Genomic DNA, 24,063 nt, shown 5'->3' with positions numbered 1-24,063 from the left:
GCATGAACACTGGCACAGCTATTTCGACGACTAAAGGAAAACACCCGTCCTTCCCTTCTCCTTCCCTCATGCTTACCTTCTCCAAAATTTAGTGTGACCCATTTGAACGTACCCAATTTTGTTCAATCCTGTACAAATGCTGGCATAAGGGGGACCACCCCCCCATCCCCCGCTTTCCGTCAAGTCCCCCTATCAAACACGTGTCCAGAAACCCACTTTTCCCTCCTCACTCCCTCGCTCCTCCCAGAGTGAGAGTGTATCGCGATGTGTGGTGAGGTCTCGCTCTCCCCCTTGTTTTGTTTTTTGACCGCATATCAAATTTTGAGTTACATTTTTTTATGTTTACTCTTGTGATCCTGAGTCCACACCCACTGGGACATTTTCAAGCGTGGGGATAATGAGGGAGGCTGGTAACAGGGAATGTTGTGTTCACAAGTTGCCGAGCACGCAGAAACGACACAAGCTTGATCGGCGGAGTGCCCTCCTGTGTCTAGGTTTTCTTTCTTTCCCCAACAGAGGTTTCACACATTCCATTCAACCCATCATCTCTCTGTAACACAACTCAAATCCCATACAGGAAAAGGCAACAGTGAGAAAGAGAACTTTTGGGGGTGGAGAGGTTGAGTATTCAGTGAGGCCACACTGTTTGAAGTTGCCTGAGGAAACATTACCATAAAGATACCGTCGAGGTGTGCATACAAATTTTTTGACCATTCACCACATTCATATTGTCAATAATAAATCACATAACGTTACCCTTCGCCATCACATACCGAATTCTGAGTTCATGTTCTCATCTTGTTGCTGAAGGCTGCATACATCCAATATTCTCAAGTCTGCATCTCCAAAAGCTTCCTCTTGGCTTTCTTGAGAGGCAGGTACAATGTCCAAGGAGATAAGTTTCTGAGCACAACTGGAAAGCTCTTGACTGACTGCAATCAGCATGGAGTGGAGCACAGCCACCAACATGGGGCTTCCTGTTTGAGCATATTGTGGCTCCAATCGAGACTCCACAAAGCGACGAAACTCGGCATACATTGCAAAAGGTAGCTTCTGCTTGGCCAGCGAGAAGAGTTCCGCTCTCATTGTAAGTGATCCAGAACAGGCACCGAGTGCTCCTGGACTCTTGATGTCCAGCTCACTCACGATGGCTTGAGCTGTCTCCAACGTTAGACCGTGATCTTGCAGCCAGGCTGGAAATGGTTTTGTATCATCCATGACCTGCTGCAGAAAAAAAAATATTTAAAAAGGACAAAATATTGAGGTCTTCCTCACAACACATCTAAAACAATAGATTTGTTCACACTAAGTAACATAATTACCTCTGTCACTGAAGGTTGACATTTGTTATCGATTCACCTCTGTTTGTCTGTCTGTGAGCACAACACATCTTAAGAAGTTATGGACGGATTCAGATGAAACTTGGTGGACATGTTGGGTGACAAGGACGAGTTTGATATATTTTGGTGAAGATCTGGATCGATACTTGAATTATTTTAATTTTAAAAGTGATTCTTCACCATCGAGAGACGGGGCCAAAACGATATGCATCGTGAAGAAATGTATACACAGTATAGCTATAGCACGATATGTAAAAAAAAGTTGTGGACAGAGTGTGACTAAATTTGGTGGATAGGTTAGGTGTTTGACAAAGAGAAAGTGATTCGATTTTGGTGAAGATCCAGATACTAGAATTCCTTTAATCTGTCGTGATTCTTCACAATTGAGAGATGAGGTCAAAACGATATCTCAACAAATTGTGGATGAGTTGAGTGGGTGACAAGAACAAGCCGATTTGATTTTGGTTCAGGTCCGGATGCAGTTCAGGTCCGGTCCATCAGTGGAATACAAACCATAAACTGCTCAGGCTGGGGGAGGCATGCACTCCACCGAGTGCTGTTTGAGTTGGTATGTGTTATACAGTATATACATCAGCAGCAGTATTTGACACAACCATTACACCTGCAAGAAACCCTGCAAATGTGACGACAAAATAGATACACCAATTCCTCTCGAGTCCAGATGGTGTGAAAGTTGGTGTTCCCAAGATCTCGATCCCAACCAATTTGCAAAAGATATCATTTTGTTGTTCGTCATGAAAAAGAATAATCGTTTGAATGGGACATAAAGCTAAACATGGAGGTTAAATATATTACAATAGCTTTTGCAGAAGTGCAACAACTTAAGAAAAACTACGACTACTCGTTTAATGGACCCAATTATTCCCACCTTTGTGGGGTCATCCGGGGAAAGTTTTTGACCAGAGTCTTTCACGAAACGGCTGGCCAGGCTTGATGTTCGACTGAAGATGATTTGGGCAGGAATTTGTAGATTGTTAAGCGTGCCGGTGATGGCTCGCCTGCTCTTTGTGAGACAACGTGACATCTTTAATGTCCACCAACTAATGCTGGCAGATGGGAGGACACCCAGTTTAACATCCATCCGAGAGATGGAGCAGTTTCCAATGCAACGTCCTGGCTTGTGAAGCACCAACCTATGGTACTTTATAGTCAGGCCAGTAATCAAATCCAGGCTACGCAGCTCAAAGTTAAGTGCGCTCCTTCTGTACTCTCCTGGTAGAAAACCAGGGTTGATAGGACGTGTCGAACACGGTATATTTTACAAGCCAGTAAAACCAACAGGAAACATGTAAACGTGGAATCTCGGTTGATATAATAGTTGAGTAACTGGACCGCTGAAAGATGGTGACCGTCCACGTACAGTATGTGTGGGTCCAAGCGATGCTTCGCCGTTCCACATTGCCGAATGGACAGTGACAGGACCTGGGGCCACATCGTGAGAGTAGAGATGGCAGCAAGGCAGTGTGGTCTTTCACTTACTGAGTAGTTAATGCATTTAATGGTCTCCCTGGAAAGGTTGTGGCAACAAAACCACAAGATCGGTTTAAATTGGGATGAGATTTTTTATTTTTTTGGTATACCTTGTTGAGGCTCGTGTGAGAGCGAACACACAATGCACAGCAGGGGGGGGGGGAATGAGACAAGAGGGGTGCGAGGGGGGAGGACAAAACAGTGGGGAACAGAGACATTAGGAGATCTGTGGAAGGGAGAGGGATGAGAGGGGGAATACAAGATGGACATTACAGGGACTTTCAGGAAGGAAAGCAGGGAATTTGAAGGAGGTGGGTTTGGGGTGGATTAATGGGGGTAGAAAAGATCGAGGATTTGGATGGGGGATGATAAGAGGTGGTGGTGAACAGCTGTTTTGAAGGCCTGGAGGCAAGGATGGGATTGAATGGGTACCTAGAAACATTGATATCGTGGGTGACGTGTTTGCCTGCCCCCACCACCTCACTACCAGAGAATTTAAGTCAATTAACTCATAGAATGAATTAATGTGGTGACGTAACGCAGGAATGATGGACCAATGGCCTCTTCCTGCGTCAAAGTTCCTTCAAGTGCATCGTGGTGGGACGGCTGAGGAACTTGTGTCCATCACGTGCGATATGGTCGCCCACAGGCGTTGCTGGCCGTACGTTTCACTACAAGTACAACGGCCCGTGTGCTTTAAAGCCATTCATGTCCCGAAATCATGATCGTGTGAGAGATGAGGCGCGAATCTGTTGAAAAGCACAAAATGCTCTCAAGGTTCTGAGAGGAACCAGAAAGAACAACATAAACATACACGAGAGAACACGGCGCAGCACAGGGCGGGAACGTACATGGCACAACAACATGTCATTTCCGGAATCCTCTGTGAACAAAATTCTCTTTCACCGCAAAGTTCGACTGGAAACGTTTGTGAGGAAATTCCCAAACCATCTTCACTTACCTTTCCTCCGAAGGATCAATTCCCGCGAAGTCTCGCGAGACTTCATATTCGAACGTCTCACCGGAAACTGCGAAAACCCATCACAAAAAAAAAGTTCATCGTCACTTAACGTCGACGGAAACTGTAAATAATACCTCACAAATTAATACGCTTTTTGAACGTGGTTTCAACACGTACAACTATTCTACCCACCGAACCCATTTCCCCAATCAATACAGAGTGGTGTGGGCTTCGATACCTCAACATGGTCCATCGACTCCACCAGCATCGGTGCTCACACCTTCAACGTCTGCTCCATTGCACGAACTCCTCTGTCTCTCAGGCGTGACGTCCTTCAGATGCAGATTCTCGTGGGGTTACCTCAGGGATCCCTTCTGGGATCCGTTATTATTCATCATTTACATCAATGTCATTGAGTTACTTTTTAAATTTGCAGATAATACGAAACTTGTACGTATTAGGTAGATATCAGAGACAGTGAGGTGAGAGATAAGAGCTCGATTATCAAATTCAGGTGAAGTGCAAATACAAACAAGGAATTGAGGTGCAGGAGGCCATTTGGCTCATCATGCCTGTGCCACATCAACACCAGACCACTTTATCAACACCAGACCATTTGATCAACACCAGACCACTTTATCAACACCAGACCACTTTATCAACTCCAGACCATTTTATCAACTCCAGACCATTTTATCAACTCCAGACCATTTTATCAACACCAGACCATTTTATCAACACCAGACCATTTTATCAACACCAGACCACTTTATCAACTCCAGACCACTTTATCAACACCAGACCATTTGATCAACACCACACCACATTATCAACACCAGACCACTTTATCAACACCAGACCACTTTATCAACACCAGACCATTTTATCAACACCAGACCATTTTATCAACACCAGACCATTTTATCAACACCAGACCACTTTATCAACTCCAGACCACTTTATCAACACCAGACCACTTTATCAACACCAGACCATTTTATCAACACCAGACCATTTTATCAACACCAGACCACTTTATCAACACCAGACCACTTTATCAACACCACACCACTTTATCAACACCAGACCACTTTATCAACACCAGACCACTTTATCAACACCACACCACTTTATCAACACCAGACCACTTTATCAACTCCAGACCACTTTATCAACATAAGACCACTTTATCAACACCAGACCACTTTATCAACTCCAGACCACTTTATCAACTCCAGACCACTTTATCAACACCAGACCACTTTATCAACACCAGACCACTTTATCAACACCAGATGACTTTATCAACTCCAGACCATTTTATCAACACCAGACCACTTTATCAACTCCAGACCATTTTATCAACTCCAGACCATTTTATCAACTCCAGACCATTTTATCAACACCAGACCACTTCCTCAACACCAGACCACTTTATCAACACCAGACCACTTTATCAACTCCGGACCATTTTATCAACACCAGACCACTTTATCAACACCAGACCACTTTATCAACTCCAGACCATTTTATCAACACCAGACCACTTTATCAACTCCAGACCATTTTATCAACTCCAGACCATTTTATCAACACCAGACCACTACATCAACACCAGACCACTTTATCAACACCAGACCACTTTATCAACTCCAGACCATTTTATCAATACCACACCATTTTATCAACTCCAGACCATTTTATCAACACCAGACCACTTTATCCACACCAGACCACTTTATCTACACCAGACCACTTTATCAACATCAGACCATTTTATCAACTCCAGACCACTTTATTAACACCAGACCATTTTATCAACACCAGACCATTAATTGCTACGTGTTAATTGTTATGTCTAAGGCATGGGATCTGAATCACCATTATGCCAGATAGGTTTATATATGTTGTTGACCAGCTCGTATTATTTAGGGGATGGCAGGATGACATGGAGGTAGGTACACACACTCGCCTCCAAGCTTGGATTTGAATCTCGTCCCAGCTATAAACTGTCACGCCAATGTTTCACAGGCAGGGTGATTCATCAATGTGTGTGCGACAATAGGACGATAGGACATCATCCATAGGACGACGTTAAACTGGGCATCCTGTCTGCTATCATCAGTTGATGAACATTAAAGATCCCTTGGTGTCTTTCATGAAGAGTAAGGGATTCTCTGGCACCCGAAACTGCCCCAAACTCGTGTTCAGAAGGCAATGGCAACCAGCACAATTGTGCATGTTGTATCTGGAACAATGTTATCATGCAATTCGTGTTTATTTCATCAAGATTGAAGTACGACAAGTATGAGGCTGTACAATTTATCGTTTTGTCAGAGACATGATTGTATTAAGGAGTTGGTTGAATATGGGATGTTCTTTGAAAATAGATCATGCATACAAAACAATGACTTATCATTGCCCTTTTTAAGACTCGGAATAAGACCAATTTGCAGACAACGTGTCTTTGCAAAGGCTCAAGATGATATCCTCTCACCAACTTTGAAGCTTTCTTCCTCCCTTGAATGATATTTATACAGCGTGAGTTTTACAGTATGCAATACATTTCATTTGTGGATACAAAGCAATAGTTTTTTTTTATTTCAATAAATCATTAACAGGAAAGCGCAAGGTCAACCTGGCTTTCACGCAGACTGCTTCCACCATTTCTGTAATCTTACTACCATCAAGGATAGGGTTAAAAAGGACACAAGATATCACCTACACATCTTTATCTCTATCTTTCTCCAGAAAGAAATCAATATCTCGATTTCATTTCACATTATGCATTTTCTTCAGTGTTTGAAAATAGATTGCCATAGATGATTTCAACATGTCCTCTTGTTTTTGTCAGTTATGTTAGTGACTTCGTCAATTCATTTACTACATGCTTTCCCCTCTCACAGATCAACGACAGCATCCCCAGCATCCTTTAACCGAGAATGATGCCCATGCTGAGCCTACCAGTTCACACAATGAGTCATATATCACACAACCCAAACAACCTCTCCGGTCATATTTGAGTAGCAGTACCACACCTTGTTCTGGCGGAGAGCATGTGCTGCCTCTGGAGTATATCATCTGCAAGTGCACAAAATACATCAAAGAAGAGTCATCAGGAAAGAGGAGGGTAGAAAAGTTGGCAAGGTGTGAAACAATGACAGGGGGTCAGCTTGCCAAAGCTGTCACAATCCAGAAAGATAAATATCTTCTACTGCACATTCACAACAGGGATTTAGTAGCATTAGAAGTTCGAAATCACAGATCATGCTATGTGTCATACATTAGGGTAGTCCAAAATGGTGAAAAAAAAATAATAATAATAATAATAATAATAATAAAAACAGGGGTACAGGCAACCCAATTATATGAAAAGTTTTATGATAAGTTTTGTAAATGTGTCGTTGATGAAAGGATTGTAAAGGGAAAGGAGATATTACAGCTGAAAAAGCTCAATCAGTTGATGAACATTAAATTGATGGTGTCATGAAAGACACTGAAGGATCTTTAATGTTCAAACTTTTCATCATGACTGTTCATGATGTACAAAGCATTGATGCCTAAAACTACAAGACTTATAGTCTGAAGTGTAGATTGCAGCAATCACATCCCATGTTATGCTTGAGTTGACCATCAAAGCGATTCTAAAGCGATATTGCCTTTGTTGAAAGACTTGGAGTTGAAGATGTAGTGGAAAAGGCTGTATATGAAAGAGATATTTCCAATGAAGGAAGCAAAACTAGTGAAAATGGTGAAGCACCTCAACCAAATGTTCCCATGGAGAATTTGAGAAATCTGTATTCTGCTGCACAGATTCTGAAGACTGCTTTGTATAGCATTGCAACGAGTTCAACATGGCCTACAACCACAGTGGACTTGATCATGGAGAAAAAAAAAAAGAGATGATACCATGAGATGGTGCCAGTTGCTGATAACGAAGAAAGGTAGCTTCTCTCAATAGCACAGGACATTGTGTATTTGAAGATGAAAGGTCGAGTCGTGGTGCCAAAGCACAACTCGTTAACCATGGCAGTGCGATAACTTATTGGTTCAGTCGAGCTGATTGGTATTCTTTATGGTTTGGGCCACTGCACATCACCCACTGTCATCCAGGAACTTGATACTGCTCTTGCCAAGCCCCAGCTGGACTTTGGAAATGACCTCCTTCCAGCTGGAACTCAGCCAATTTTTACTACACCAGTCTTTGATAACAATAATTTCAGTGAGGAGACCATTTCTGGAAAAAGCACAACAGCCAGCAGAAATGGAATAATCATTCAATGACTAATACCATCTGAAGAAGGGTTTGTTGCCCCATCGGTTACCATTTCCAAATCTCAGAAGCATTCATTTGAGGCACCACAAACTATCATTGAGGAGTACTTTCGGAGTAAAAATAAAGAACTTGAACCGTTTGGTGAAGGGGTCATTCTTGATGAGGAACAACATGCGGCCATTCAGGTGTATCGACACAATGGAGATCTGATGTACATGCTGATGAAATGAGTGGATGCATCAGATCGGCTTCTTCCAGGATGGACTGGCTTTAATATCATGATGCACAATTAAGTGCCACCAAAGTCAACAATTGGATATATCCCAACAATAGATGCTATCTCAACAGAATATGACAGTGTGAATACAATGTTGGAAAGAAGCCTTTCAATAGCGGACATGCTCAGTCAGAAGAAAGTAGTAGTTGTTTTCAATCAGGCTATCTACTCCAAAGCACAGCAAATTCGGTGGACTCATCACACGTTCTATGATCATATAATCATTAGTCTCTGGGAATTTCATATTATCCTTTCAATGTTTGCGTGCATTGGAAAGAGATTCAGAGATGCTGGCTTAGAGAACATAATGAGAGTCCAATATTGTCACTCAAGGCTCAATAAATGGTGTGATGAATGGCCACCATGACAACCACAGCATCAGAGCCCACAAGTGTGTAATGGAGGCGATACAGCGTCTGCGTTGGCAGTCTTACTTGAGTTCCCTGTCAGATGAAGAAAAAAACAGAGGCTCTGGAAGTCTTGGCCAAGCTTCACTCATTCTTCCCCGGACATACATTTGAAGAGTGTGCGAGTTCAGATGAGTTTCTTACCACAGTGAATTCGTACAATAATTTGATGGACCAAGTGCAAAGAAGCCAACATTCGCTGTTTAGTCGACATACATCGACATGCTAGAAATTATACTTCTGTTCTTGCGTGAAACAAGAGAGGGTGACTAGGAATTGCATCTGTCTGCCATTCAAACCTTCTTGTTGTGGTTCATTGCCTATGATTACACTAATTATGTGAGATACCTTCCTGTGTATTGGTTAGAAATGTGTTAACTGCCAATTAATCATCCAGAAGTTCACCAATCCTTCATGGAAGGAGAGTTTGCATGCAACATCAAAATGATCATGGGCTTTCTGGAGTAGCATGTGACCAGACCTGCAACAAAGATATCAAGACAAAGGGAGGCATGATTGGCATAACAACAAACAAAGGAGCAGTTTCCCACTGGATCTTATCACAACACAAATGGAGTGCTATCAGCTAACAATGTGAATACATGGCAGGAAGAGATATCAAAAGCAGGGCAAACAAAAATAAATCTAAATGCAGCTCGTGTTAAGAAAGGTGGAAAGGATGTATGTACAATAATTGAAATTATCAATTCCTTTGAAGAAAGTAATGAGCCGCTTGTGCACATTGTGTCTGGTGCCATTGCCTCAACAAAAGCAACAACACACTACTTAGTCTTTTAGAGGCTCGTGAGAGGGGAGATGAAGCTATCATTATGAAGCTACTGAGATTTATGAGATGAAGATGAAGCGAGATGAGATGAAGCTAGCTGAAGATGAAGCTGGATGAAGAGATGAGATGAAGCTACTGCAAGGAGTGTGTACCAGGAGGAGACATGTTTGCAGTCGTAAGAAAACAAACAAAAAAAAACACACAAATATTTTCACATCAATTAGCAAGTCTTCAAAATCTAAAATGCAAGGGAAGGAAGTAATAAATCAAAGCCGACCAAACTCTGTTTCAAAGGCTACTGATCATTGCTGGTGATAGAAAGTTAGACATTAAGAAGATGTTGTCATGCAATTTAGGTCCACTTCCACTATCTCTAGTCAATGAAGACGGGTCACCGAACAAGACCACCAAGTCAAACCTGCTACATTTCATTGAAGCAAGCATCCAGCCAGCTCCAATGATTGAAAACATCCCTTGTGGTAGTGTTTGGACCAAAGATGGAATGGCAATGTTCCAAGAGCTACCTCAGAAAAATGGCCCAGGCACGTTTGTATTACCAGCAGATTGTCTTCTCAAGCAGCTTGTGGACATGGGAAAAAGTGTTTATCGTGATGCCGTGCATTTTGTTGTAGATACTTATCGGCAAGTTAGCATAAAGGCTGGTGAGAGAGGGGATGACGAACAGCTGCTGGTAGCCAACTCACAAGGATCTATGCAGCAGAACAGAAAGTTCCTCAACAGTGGAATAAAATTTTCTCTTGTAATGAGAACAAGGAGGCGCTCATTCGTTTTCTGTTCAACATGTGGAGTCAACATCCAGCACATTTTCTGAGGAATGTTTGTGTTGTGATGACACATGATGGCGAATGAGATTCACTCCATGAGGTTGCAGGTGCGATGGAAGTAAATGCAAAAAAGGAACTTGGATGCAACCATGAGGAGGCTGATACAAGCCTCCTCCTCCTCCTCCTCCTCCCCCACTGCTAGCATGCTGCAGCTTCCCTTCCTTCTTCATCCAGTTTATCGTTCATGGTCATCAAGAGCCCAGACACGGATGTGTTTGTTATTGGTGTGACTAAAGCTCAGGAGATTGGGGCAGAAATACTTTTTCACACTGGCAAGGGGGACAACAGGCACATAATAAATTTGAGTGCTGTACACAATCATCTTGGGCAGAGTGCGAGTGATGCCCTCATTGGCATTCACTGCTTTACAAGATGCGATTCAGTGAGCTCTTTCGACGGAAAAAAATCTAAGAAGATGGCATTGAAACTGATGCTTGAATGTGCTCGCTTCCAAAAAGCCTTCAAGCGGCTTGCGAGTCCAAACTAGTTTGATGGTTGCAATGGAGACTTGTGTGCAGGTTGTCCGACCAAGACTGGTGTGAGATAAACACAGCTCGACACACCCTGTTTTTGCTGGCTTCCAAAGCTGAGGCAAACATACATCCTTCCAGTGACTCTGCAAAAACATGACATGAGAGCCAACTACCAGGCAGCAATCCATACAAGGTGTCTGGAACAGTTTCCTGCTATCACCAATCCACTGGGTCATGGGTGGAATATCATCAATGACACCGACTTGGAAATTGTATGGGGTGATCTCCCACCTGCACCAAACACTCTGTTGGAACTAACATACAGTACTGTAGTTGTAAAAAGACCAGTTGAGAAGAGTCCCATGGCAAAGGGAAAGGTCGTTGCTCATCCAGACACCACAAAATACCTTGTACAGATGTGTGCAAATGTACTGAATGTAAAAATTAAATATCAACTGAGAATGCTGTGGATGACTTTGAAGAACTCAGATAATTCTGATGATGCTTATTGCTCTCCATATTTTGCTCATTATTGCTCTCCATATTTTGTCTTCCCTTATAAATGTACAACTTGATGGAAAGCATGACTTTACGCCGATAGCTGAGGTTATGGAAGGATGCTAATAACATTTACATACGTTTGAAAGTTGGTTGGTCTTTTCATAAATTAACCAACTGGTACATTTCTTTTTTCGACTTGTGAAGTTTGTTAAGAAAAGTGTTATTATGATCTGTTGTAGTCCTAAGATGTGTATGTGGAGTCATCTTATCAAGGAAATCGACTATTTCATTGATTGCAAGACGAAGTTGAACTTTTTATGACTGAGATTTCTATTGACAAACAGGATACCCAAAAGAGAAGTTGAATGAGCCGGGTTTGTGCGCGCTTTTTGCAAGAAATGGGTTATCTCATAAAATAATCACAACTTTTGTCTCAAAGGTGAACTTACTGTGTGTAAAGTAAATACAATCACGATCATCTACAATACTAAAATTACAATTGTAAACTTGTGATATCTCTGCTGCTGTCCTTCAGTCAGAGAGCATCGAGCTTTTCTCTTTTTTAAATTTCATCCGACGTAACCATTCCACTCGAACTCGAAATATATCTTCTTCCTGCAGTGAAGTTGTTCATTTTAACATGTCAACCTTACTCTCCTTTCTTCAAATAACCATCACGAAACCAAATATTTTTGAAGTGATGAGAGGTAAACAGCAGAAATAATACAAGAGACGAGAGGATCTGACTTCTGGTGCAAATTTAGAATAAGCAACTATATGGAAACAATTGCGAAAACGATGAAACAAATCAACTTTTCAGAGGGGGATTCAATGGAAACCTTGTTACAGAAACAAACATTTCCCGTACAGAAACAAGAGTGAAAGTAAGTTCCCCCGTAGCAAATAACATGAATGTCTCCACACGGACTGCAGAGAGTGCTGTGAAGAAATTATGAAATTTTAAATTAAAATTAATTATTGTGCAACTTTCACCACCGACGATTTCGTACGGTTGTAAAGTAGATTTTTCTGAACCTATATGCAAAATTTCAAGTAGTTGCCAGATGGTAGTCACAAAACTCAACAGATAGAGCATTTTTGGCTGCTCACCCCACGGCTTATATGGCCTGGTAACACATTCATTGAAAAGGAACATGCCCCGCCCGGGGGCGTTCCGTTTGCAATATAGCAGCAAAAGAAAGTCACTTGCAAACTAAACACGTCCCCAGGGCTTGTTATTTTAAATGAACAGCAAGGCATTTAGAGTTGGCCAGCAAAACCTGCTGATTGCTTTGCTGACAGACGAGAAGGCAATAATCGACTGAAAAAGTTGACGTGTTGTTCAAAAGGTCCAGAAGTGTAGTTTGGAACTATTTCTGGAAAGTTAAAGACGAGAGTCTGAAAATTGCATGCTCAGTTTATTCAACATATCACTTGCTCATCACGATAATACGTCGAATATGTGAAAACATTTGTAAACCAAATGCCAGAGAGAGTCCACGATCAGTGATGGTTGAGAATGGGGACTCAAATAAACAAAAGTCTGCAACAAACAGCAACAAGTTCGCTTTAGCAGATTGAAAGCACTTTCACCCCAGTAAGCAGCCTTCCCATCCCCCTCCCTCACGCCACCTTTCCATTCCCCTCCCTCACGCCTCCTTTCCCTTCACGCCGCCTTCCCATCCCCCTCCCTCACGCCGCCTTTCAATTCCCCTCCCTCACGCCTCCTTTCCCTTCACGCCGCCTTCCCATTCCCCTCCCTCACACCGCCTTTCCATTCCCCTCCCTCATGCCGCCTTTCCATTCCCCTCCCTCACGCCACCTTTCCATTCCCCTCTCTCACGCCGTCTTTCCATTCCCTTCCCCTCATGCTGCCTTCCCTCCATAAAGATTGTCCAGAAGCTACGTCCGTGACTGATTTAATTTCTTCCCGTTATATAATTTATAAAAATGAGGAACCCTACCAGTAGTGTGGAATTTCTGCTATTTCTCACAGTTATACACTGATGAGCCAAAACATTATGACCACCTGCCTAATATACTGATGGTCAATGCGTGCCGCCAAAACAATGCCGACCCGCCGAGGCATGGACTCGACAAGACCCCTGAAGGTATCCTGTGTTATCTGGCACCAAAACATTATGACCACCTGCCTAATATACTGTTGATCCTCAATGTGTGCTGCCAAAACAATGCCGACCCACTGAGGCATGGACTCTACAAGACCCCTGAAGGTGTCCTGTGGTGTCTGGCACCAAAACATTAGCAGCAGATCCTTCAAGTCTGTAAGTTGCGAGGTGAAGCCGCTATGGATAGGACTTGTCGGTCAAGCACATCCCACAGATGCTCAATCGGATTGAGATCTGGAGAGTTTGGAGGCCAGGGAAACACCGTGAACACTTCATCATGTTCCTCAAACCATTCCCGAACAATGTGTGCTGTGTGGCAGGGCGCATTATCCTGCTCAAAGAGGCCACTGCCATCGAGGAATACCATTGCCATGAATGGGTGTACCTGGTCTGCAACGATGTTTAGGTCGGTGACACGTGTCAAATTGCCGTCCACATGAATGGCCGGACCCAGGGTTTCCCAGCAGAACATTGCCCAGAGCATCACAGTCCCTCCACCGGCTTGTCATCTTCCCACAGTGCATCCTGGTGCCATCACTTCCCCAGGTAAACGGCACACATGTACACGGCCATCCACGTGATCTAAAAGAAAACGGGACTCATCGGACAAGGCGACCTTCTTCCACTGCTCCAAGGTCCTGTTCCGACGCTAGCGTGCCCATTGTAGGCGCTTTCGACGTTGGACAGGGGTCATCATGGGCACTCTGACCTATCTGCGGCTCCAGGGTGTGATGCACTATGGATTGTGACACATTCCTCCCGTGACAACCATTAAAATTTTCTGTGACTTGTGCCACAGTAGACCTTCTGTCGGTTCGGACCAGACGGGATAGCCTCCGTTGCCCCCGCGCATCGATGAGCCTTGGGCGCCCAAGACCCTGTCGCCGGTTTGTGGTTTGTCCCTCCGAGGACCACTGTCGGTCGGTACTCACCACTGCTGACTGGGAGCACCGCACAAGCCTTGCCATTTCAGAGATGCTCTGACCCAGTCGTCTGGCCATAACAATTTGGCCCTTGTCAACGTCGCTTAGGTCTTTACTCCTGCCCATTTCTCCTGCATCCAACACATCAACTTCAAGAACTGACTGTTCACTTGCTGCCTAATATTGTTGCGGGCCGGGGATCGGTTGCGAGCATGACCGCTAGGTGGAGCAGTAGGGTCGACTCTGATGAACACCCGGAATATAGATCGTACCTTTTGGAAAACTCCGAGAGGTACAGGTCCCTTACAGGACCGTGAATCGTCAATAATTCCACCACGTGGGACAGGGTTATTTGCCAAACTTCAAAATACCTAGCGACCCACGTGGCGAGCTACCGAGTATTCACACCCTCCACGGCACTCGTACGGGACGAGCCGTATGCGTGCTCGACCAGTGCGTGATCCGAGCGGATGGTCACCGAGCTTCCGTCGGTCCCAAATGCACACCACTACAACAACAAAGGCCTCCTTTAATTCTCCCAACATGCACCGCGTTAAACCAATGAAGAAAACACAAACACGAGCTGATACATTTAACACATGGGGTATTTATTAACAGTAGGTAGGGAAGGAGGGAAGCACGCAAGGGCAGAGTTATCACGACTAACAGAAATGCAAGTATGTACAAAGCAAAAAGAGCACTTAACAAGATACTACTTAAAGACGGGGCCCCAGACACACACGCGCACACACAAATATCCCAAAAAGTAAATGGACCTTCCCGCCTCGTGCGGCCCTTGTCGATCCGATTTGGCGGGACTGGAACCCACAGCTCGATGCCGCTGAAAACACTGGGTACGGAGGCAGCGCCAGGCTCCAGCACGCGACGAGACCCGAGCCAGCGACGAGATGTGGACTGAGAGCCAGATCACGCCAGCGACGAGATGAGCAGAGAGCCAGAGCACGCGCTTGAACAAACGGGGCACAGATTGTTTCTCTCCGCGCTCAAGCCGACAACCAAAACTCTCCTCTTGGTCTGATCGCGCCACAACCTTATTCACCCTTGTCCAGGTGGGGAGCGGCACCTCCTCGCTCCCCGCTCTCCCTCACTGGACGGTTTTGGCGCGCAAAATCGGTCTTCGCCTTCCCCAATGGCCAAAATGAGTGGCAAGTTCGTCGATTGGCCCGGAGGCGTGGTGACGTCACGCGGACAGCCTTTCTCACCGTCGCGGGGTCTGATTGGTTGAGTGGCGGCCACCTCACTCGTAGCATGCTGATTGGTCGAGGGCCGCCGCGAGGGTCCTCCTTGAACTCAGCCCACCATAGGCGCCATGGCGTCGGCCAGAGCGAGGTGAAGGTGAGGGTGATGCTGTTGTTGTCGAGGAAGATTTAGGGATGTAATTCAAATCCTAACTATTAAAATAACTCCGCAGCACATGAATATTTAATTACCCATTAAACAAGGGATGGGACCCTTACTAAAAACACGTACTTACCGATATAACTGAGCTATAGGGGACGATATAACTGAGCTGCCAGTCAGGTCAGGTTCGATCTGTGACCTGCTACAGGTACCATGTAAACCTGTACTAACCTGTTCCATGGTCGGGTTGTCGGCGACTAAACCTTCTCCCCCACCAGGTTTTCTGGTGAGGAGGGTGTTTGGATATGGACACCCAGCAGGATTAAAAACAAAAACTGTCAAAGGGCGGAGGAGCTCCTTGTGAGCCAACGGCCATCCATATCTAGTGCCCAACTGTGTCTGCGGACGTCCTCCTGCAGTTGGGACACTTCTTATTAGGAGGTTGGTGGCAGGATTTGCACTCCGGCCACCGTAAAACCCTTCATTCCGCAAAACGCAAAAACGCAAAAAAAATCTGAAAACCCACTCCGTGGGAGTACCTCCTGTGCAGCTTCCCTTCGCAGGGCAGCTCACCGGATGACGGGATTGGGGCAAAGCCTTCGGGACCCCCAATCTTTGATGATAGGAGGGAAACCACGGGGTAACATCCCTGGGTCAGATTGCGGGAGAGTGTGTCGGAGTGGTGCTGAGGTGTCGTCCACCAGACGGCGGTCTCCTTGGGTTAACCAGAGGCGGTCCCTTCGGGTGGGTGCCTGGAATGTCCTATCCCTAAGAGAGGATGATCACCTGTCTCTGTTATCATCTGAGCTCAAGCGTTTGGACATCGGGATTGCAGCTCTCTCTGAGGTTCGGAGACCGGATTGCGGCGAGATAATGGTGGGTGGTTACACCTACTATTGGTCTGGTCGCTCTGATGGTTACCATACCCAAGGAGTTGCTGTAGCTGTGTCCAATAAGCTGACCCCAATGATAATTGAGGTAACACCGGTCAATGAGCGTATTATGAGATTAAGGATTCGTCACTCCTTAGGTGTCATTTCCCTGGTCTCTGTTTATGCTCCGACTGAGGCGAGTGATCTCACTGTGAAGGATGCATTCTACGCCACGCTCGAGTCTGTGGTTGATCAGTGCCCCAGACGAGATACACTTTTAGTCTTGGGGGATTTCAATGCATCGACTGGAACTGATAGGGATGGTTATGAGGTGTGTGATGGTCCCCATGGGTCAGGAACTATGAACCAGAATAGCACTAAGTTCCTTGACTTTGCAAGAAGTCATGGACTTAGGGTGGCTGGTTCATGGTTTCAGCGCCCACAAGCTCATCGCTGGACTTGGTATTCCAACGCTGGCGGTGTGGCAAAGGAGATTGACCATGTCCTCATTGACGGTCGTTGGAGGATGATCCAGAACTGCAGGGTCTACCAGAGTGCTCAGTTCCTCAATACTGACCACAGGCTTGTTGTAGCAACTCTAAGGCAGCACCTTAAATCCTGGAGAATGGTACCATCCCAGCCTAGGCTGGATGTTGCCAAGCTCAGGGATGAGAGAGTAGCTGAGGAGTTTGCGAACAGGCTGAGTGGACACTTGGGGGGTCTGGGTGCTTTGGGGGGTCCTGAAGAGTTGTGGAGCGCCTTCAAGACCACCGTCCTTGATGTTGCCGGTGGATGCCTTGGAGCTCACCGCAGGGCAAAGAAGAATTTTGTCTCTCAAGGGACACTGGATACCATTGACCAGAGTCGCAGGGCCAGGCTGAATGGCAGAGCTGAGCTGTTCAGGGAGCTGAGGCGTAAAACTGTACGTGCACTGAGGGTGGACAAGGAGGCCTATGTGCGAGGAATCTGTGAGGGGGTAGAGCATCACCTGTGGACAGGTGATTCTCGTCCCGCTTACAGGGGAATTCGCGCATTACGTTCATCCAAGCCCATCCCTCGGAGCACTGCAGTTCGAGCAGAGAGTGGTAGGCTCTTGACAGAGGAGTCTGAAGTGAAGGCCCGCTGGGCCGGTTACTTTGAGCGGTTGTACCAGGCTGATCCCCCAGCTGTCGAGTTGGACGTCAAGGGTGTTACAATCCCTGTTGCTGACCCTCGAATCAACTGTGGTCCACCTTCGCTTGTGGAAACACGGGCTGCGGTGAACCAGTTGAAACGGGGCAAAGCTCCAGGGATGTGTACTTGCCCCCACACTTTTCAGTACTTGTATGGACTGGATTCTAGGGAGGATGTCGGAGAGATCAAGTTGCGGTGTATCGTTTGGGAATGTCAAGATCTCGGACCTTGATTTTGCAGATGATGCAGTCATCTTTGCGGAGACTTTAGACATCCTCTTGGGGGCCCTCGAGGTGCTGAATGACGAGTCGGAGCCGTTGGGATTAGGGGTGTCTTGGGTCAAAACTAAGATCCAGGCTTTCGGTGACATCTTGGATGCTGCTGTCCTGTCTGTGTCTGTTTGTGGTGAGGATGTTGAGGTCGTGGAGAGATTCACTTACCTTGGCAGTGATATTAATGTCTCTGCTGGCTGCGAGTCAGAGGTCAATAGACGTCTGGGTCGGGCCTGGGGAGTCATGGATTCACTGGATCATGGGGTGTGGCGCTGCCGGTACCTGTGCGGGAGGACGAAAGTCCGAGTCTTCAGGTCCTTGGTACTTACGGTCTTGCTCGATGGGTGCGAGACTTGGACTCTGACCAAGAATCTGAGACGGAGACTTAATTTCTTTGGTACCAGGTCTCTTCGGAGAATCCTTGGCTATCGCTGGTCGGATTTTGTGTCCAACGAGCAGTTGCTGAGAGAGACTCGGATGAGATTTGTTACCTGCATAGTCCGTGAGCGTCAGTTGCGGTTGTATGGACATGTGGCTCGTTTTCCTGACGCTGATCCTGCTCACCAGATTCTCTCAGCGAGGGAGTCTCATGAGTGGAGGAGGCCAGTGGGCCGACCACGTGCCTCGTGGTTGCAGCAGGTTGACCATCATCTCAAGGAGATGGGGATGGGCCTGGCATCTGCCTGGGGGATGGCCAGACGGAGGCCCCTGGAGTACCGGCGGAAAGTGGACGCAGCGACGCGCTGTTCTGGCACATGCTCCCATACCTGACCTGACCTGATAGGGGACTTCCAAAGCTTCCAGATTCGTAACAATATATCCCACCCCTTGACAGGTGCCATTGTAACAAGATCATCAATGTTATTCACTTCACCTGTCAGTGGTCATAATGTTTTGGCTCATCAGTGTATACATATTGAGTGATGGAGTGACCAGGTAAAATTAAATCATATGTGCCAAAATGTAATTTTTAAAAAAAAGCACTTTAAAAAAGACAAGCCGGGAGACGATGATGGTTCGCGGGAATTATTGAGGAAGCCCTACAGTAAAAACCTATCTCTTCCGTCAAAATTGACCAAATCAAATAGGATTTTTTTATATGTTGTACTTATGGACATTACGCACAGCTTCTAGGAAATGAAATTGCGAGAAAAAAAACCGAGAGAAAAAAAGTTCAAGTGGGCGTGGCTCCACCCACAAGGGGCGTGGGATGCCCCTCATACAAAAAGACACAACGAGACCATGATATCTAGCTTGTGTCCAAGTTTCATCAAGATCGCATCAAACGTCATGGAGCTATGCTCTGGAGAGAGTCACAGAAGACAGACAGACACACAGACACAACGAAAATAGTGGTCACTGCTGGTGCCCGCGAACCAAAAACACCAGCAGCAAAACAAGAAGAGAGAGAGAGAGAGAGAGAGAGAGAGAGAGAGAGAGAGAGAGAGAGAGAGAGAGAGAGAGAGAGAGAGAGAGAGAGAGAGAGAGAGAGAGAGAGAGAGAGAGAGAGAGAGAGAAAAAAAAAAGTGTCCTTTGTACAATTTCTGTCAAGTTGAAGTGAAGCGATTGAAAATGCTACGCATTATGCTCTTCAAAGCGAAATTCTTCTTCGTTTGTATGCAGCGCAAGGCTGTGGAGTAGCATTATTGGCTGAGAGCACGGCTGTGTCCATGATGATTATGGAAGGAATTTGGAATCTGGCCATAGTGCCAGCGATAGCTCACCTACCCTTCGCAAAGAACACCTTGGGAACGTCCAACAAATGCCAGTAAATAGGACGCCCAGTTTAGCATCCTTCCAAGGGACGGCACACACACATTGATGAATCACCATGCCTGTGAAACACCAGGACAACAGTTTATAGCTCGGTCAGGATTCAAATGCAGGCTTGACAGCTCAGAGGTGAGTGTGTGTACCTCGAGGCCAATCCTGCCAGCCCAAGAATTTCCATTGAAAATTATCAACAATAATGGCAGAGTGGCACTGCCGATGTATTCAAGGCCTCCAACTTCCATTTTTTGTGTCGGGTACATTTTCAAATCACATTATATTCTTGGGCAGAGTGAGTGCTCATGTGGATCTTGACACTGTTTCTCGCAGAAAAACCTCTCCCACAGACGGAGCACTTATAGGGACGCTCTCCCGTGTGGGTCCGCATGTGAATTTTAACACTCGACTTTTCGGAAAAGGTTTTGCCGCAAACAAAGCAATTATAGGGACGTTCCCCCGTGTGGGTCTTCATGTGTGATTTAACATGATGGGCAACGGTGAAAGTCCGGGCGCAAACTGGGCATTCGAAAAGGCGTTCTCCGGTGTGTGTTCTCATGTGGATTGTGACACTGTTTTTCGCAGTGAAGCTCTTCCCACAGACAGAGCACTTGAATGGACGCTCTCCCGTGTGGGTCCGCATGTGAATTTTTACACTTGACTTTTCGGAAAAGTTTTTGCCGCAAACAAAGCACTTGTAGGGACGTTCCCCTGTGTGGGTCTTCATGTGAGATTTAACATGATGGGCAATGGTGAAAGTCCGGCCGCAAACCGGGCATTTGAAAAGGCGTTCTCCGGTGTGCGTTCTCATGTGGATTGTGACACTGTTTTTCGCAGTGAAACTCTTCCCACAGACAGAGCACTTGTACGGACGCTCTCCCGTGTGAATCCTGTTGTGGATTTTGACGCTTTGTTTTGTGGAGAAATTCTTTCTGCACACAGTGCACTTGTACAGACCTCCTTTCTTGTGGTGTGTGTCCATGTGCAGCTGCAATTCATCCTCGGTGAGGAACATATCAGAGCACCTTGAGCAAGATAAAAGTCTTGGCTTCTCCAATGATGTCTCTGGAAACAACAATCCGCAAAACCATGACACTTTTAAAATACTTAATCACAAGCATTCATTAATGCATCCAAGGTATTGATTACATCAAGTATTTCTCTTTTTGTAGAGCAAAAATAGGTTCGTGAAAATTTACAAGATACTACATGTACACCCAATGGAACCTTCATCAAACACAATCTAGTTGGATACAATGAGTAAACTGTTCAGCCTGGTGGAGGTCTGTGCTCAACCGAGTGCCATTCTAGTTCTCCATGAAATACATGGTGTGGCATTTATATGTGACACATTTGAGATGTATACATTTTGAATAAATATCTGCATCATTGAATATTTATTTTGTGTCTTACATGTGAAGCCCTGAAGAGTTTAATGATGGGGCATTACGACGTACCAATGGGGATTAAAATTGTTGAACTCTGTATAAAATTAGGCTCTGTTATTGAACCTCAGCGAGTATTCTGAACTTTGTCATTCCTGAATTGCGGCATCAAAATATAGTGTTCGCAGACACAAATTTTCAACAAGATTGGGAAACGTACCACGCTTCAAGAATTGTTATGAAATTTCTAAGGCAACAGTTTTGGGAAAAGATAGTTTCGCGGTTTGGTAAAGTTTCATGGCCACCATGATCCCGAGCTTTGACCACAGTAGATCTCTTCTTCTGGGGATTTTGAGGAGCTCAGTTCACAAGACATCGCAGAAGTAGAGATTAACTTAAGATGAGGATCAATGAAGCAATCACTGCTCTTGATAATGACACAATGAAAGCAGCAATGTACTTGTTAAATGCAGGGAGTGCATCAATTGTTATCGACAGCATTTAAAAGATGTGATTTTGTTTTTCCGAAGTAGAGGTGGGGTGTGTATATTGTGATGATGTCAAACAACATTCCATACCTGTACTTCACTTTCGTATACTGTAGGACCCCGTTATTCACGGGGGATGCATTCTTGGAAAATACCGCAAATAGCAATTCCGCGAATAGCGGGGGGATTGTTTCAATGGAAAAGGGGGGGGGGGGGTGTAGGTTCTCGGCGGATAGTGACCTGCGAAAAATATCACGAATGCCGAAGCTCCCAATGTCGACACCGCAAATTGTTTCAATGGGTAGAAGGGAGATAAGTTCCCGGCAGTTCCTGATTAATGAAAAATTCCATGAATGACGAATCAGTAAATGGCGAAGCCACAAATGCTGCGCATCTTTTTAATGGAAAAAGGGGGATAGGTTCCTCGTGGTTCCTGGTTCATCGGGGAAACTTATAAAAGTTTAAAACCTTTTCGCCCACGAATGCACAAGAATAGTTTCATAAAAAATGCTTACAAATAATAATAATAAAAAAGAGCGACACCACCAGGTATTGTTTCCAATGTTTATTGAAGGAATGCAATTAACAGTTTATTAAGGGATTAACCAACTGTATCATATAAATAAAAATATATTAAAAAAAAAAACAGCAGCAGGTACAGTTTAAAATTTTTATTTGGACAAACAAAAACACCTTTTCAAATGATGATCATTCAAAATCCAGTTAATTCAATGGAGTAATCTGAAAACCAGACAGGTGAGGGTCATGACGAGTCGTGCACCGAAGGATAGGCAGGATAGGCAGGCGAGGGTGCTGGTACTCCTGAGGTGGACGGACCAGGGCGGAAGAACTCCATGACTGAGAGCTGCCTGGCAGATTGCCGCAGATTTTGATGTAGCTCCTTGTATGGGAGCATCATGTCATCCAACCCCCTCGCGAACTTGAGGTAACACTCCATGACCGGATCGGTGTCTCACAGCTTCTCGGTAACTGACCACATGTCCTGCAGTATCTCATCCTGGAACTTCACCAGGAGTTTGGACCTCAACACATCTTATTCCACATCACTGCCTGCATCCTCTCCTCCTCCTCCTCAGGTGCTTTGGTAATGACTCCCAACCCCTCATTGATGAAGCTCCTCAGCATGTGAGGTGATAAGAGCATCAAACTCCTCAGGCTCCATGTTGTCAAAGCATCCCGGATGTGGGTGACCATTTTGGTGCTCAGTACAGCACTCGCTGCTACTCTCTCTGATCGCCTTCTCGTTCTTCTGTATGGAGCAAATGATGGATTTGTCTACTCCATAGTGTGTCCACAGAGGTGGCACTCTGTCCTCTTGACAACCGGTCCAGCAGATCCACTTTGTGACTCAGGCCCATCACTTTCTTCTAGCCTGGTGTTGGCTTTGTGGTTAGGGTGGTGGCTTGGGATCCTAGGGTTCTGAGCTCAAGCCCCGTTGGCCACTGAATTAATACACCAGGGGGTTGACTCAGCCTGTAATCCTTCCGAGGTCAGCGAAATGAGTACCAGTGTGTACTGGTAGAGGAGCACTGCACAGCGACACAGTCGCGCTTCCAAGAAATGATAGCTACCCCGGCAGCCAAGCTGCCATACGCAAGAAGAAGATCACTTTCTTCTGCCTCTTTCCAGTCGATGCATCTCCGGCACTGGTCTTCACATGTTTGATCAATTAGCAAATGAGCGGAACGAGAGTCAAAAACACCGGTCAACGCAGGACGAGAAGAATGATTGAGACCCAGGACACACTGCGGGAATCATCGGTAGCTACGGGAGGGTGAGTAATCTGCCCATTGTTTGTGGGTGATGTTGGCGGATGTAACGTTTTACCAGATGTACTGAGCTGGGGCCAGGGAGTAGATGTGATGAAGCGTTTTAATTATGCAAGCATCATGCTAACATTTTACTCAGCAGGTGTCAGATGTGGTCAAACATTTTAATTGTGTTACTCGCAAGAGGGGAGGAAGGAAACATCTTCGGCAGCTCGTAAGAGATTTGGTGAAGCATTTTAATTACTTATGCAAGGGTTCATGCTAACGTTTTACATTTTAATTGTGCAACTCGCACGGGAGTGGGGGGGGGGGGATGGAAACATCTTCAGGAGGCTCATAATAAATGCGGTGAAACGTCTTTATTGTGGAATGGTGGAACAAGCCACGCAGCTCGGTTACAACGTGCTTGGTGGAAGATATGTTTTAGAACTGATATATATGTGCCTGGCGGAAGATATGTTTTTGCATACATACAGCTCGTGGAAGATAGTGTTGTGGTTACCAGATTCGCAAACCACCATTCAGGTCCCTTAGGTGAGGTATC

General features: G+C 45.4%; 1 protein-coding gene across 1 annotated transcript in view; it reads right to left on the bottom strand.

Moving 5' to 3' along the window:
- The window catches only part of LOC147012319 (uncharacterized), a 118,209-nt gene that overhangs the window by 34,273 nt on the left and 59,873 nt on the right, over positions 1–24,063 (bottom strand). The window contains exons 8-15 of the mRNA XM_085856378.1: positions 20,126–20,921; positions 9,158–9,233; positions 7,553–7,651; positions 6,798–6,873; positions 3,793–3,859; positions 2,722–2,868; positions 2,230–2,617; positions 774–1,224 (exon numbers count right to left, since the gene is read on the bottom strand). Of these exons, the coding sequence (XP_085712504.1) occupies positions 774–1,224; positions 2,230–2,617; positions 2,722–2,868; positions 3,793–3,859; positions 6,798–6,873; positions 7,553–7,651; positions 9,158–9,233; positions 20,126–20,921 (2,100 nt within the window). The remainder of the gene's footprint in view (positions 1–773; positions 1,225–2,229; positions 2,618–2,721; positions 2,869–3,792; positions 3,860–6,797; positions 6,874–7,552; positions 7,652–9,157; positions 9,234–20,125; positions 20,922–24,063) is intronic.

This window comes from Eptatretus burgeri, chromosome 15 (assembly GCF_056783735.1).
Source record: "Eptatretus burgeri isolate ZD-2024b chromosome 15, Ebu_testis_v1, whole genome shotgun sequence".
Taxonomy (NCBI): domain Eukaryota; kingdom Metazoa; phylum Chordata; class Myxini; order Myxiniformes; family Myxinidae; genus Eptatretus; species Eptatretus burgeri.
The sequence above is the reverse complement of the archived record's forward strand: the minus strand, read 5'-3'. Positions and strand labels throughout refer to the sequence as shown.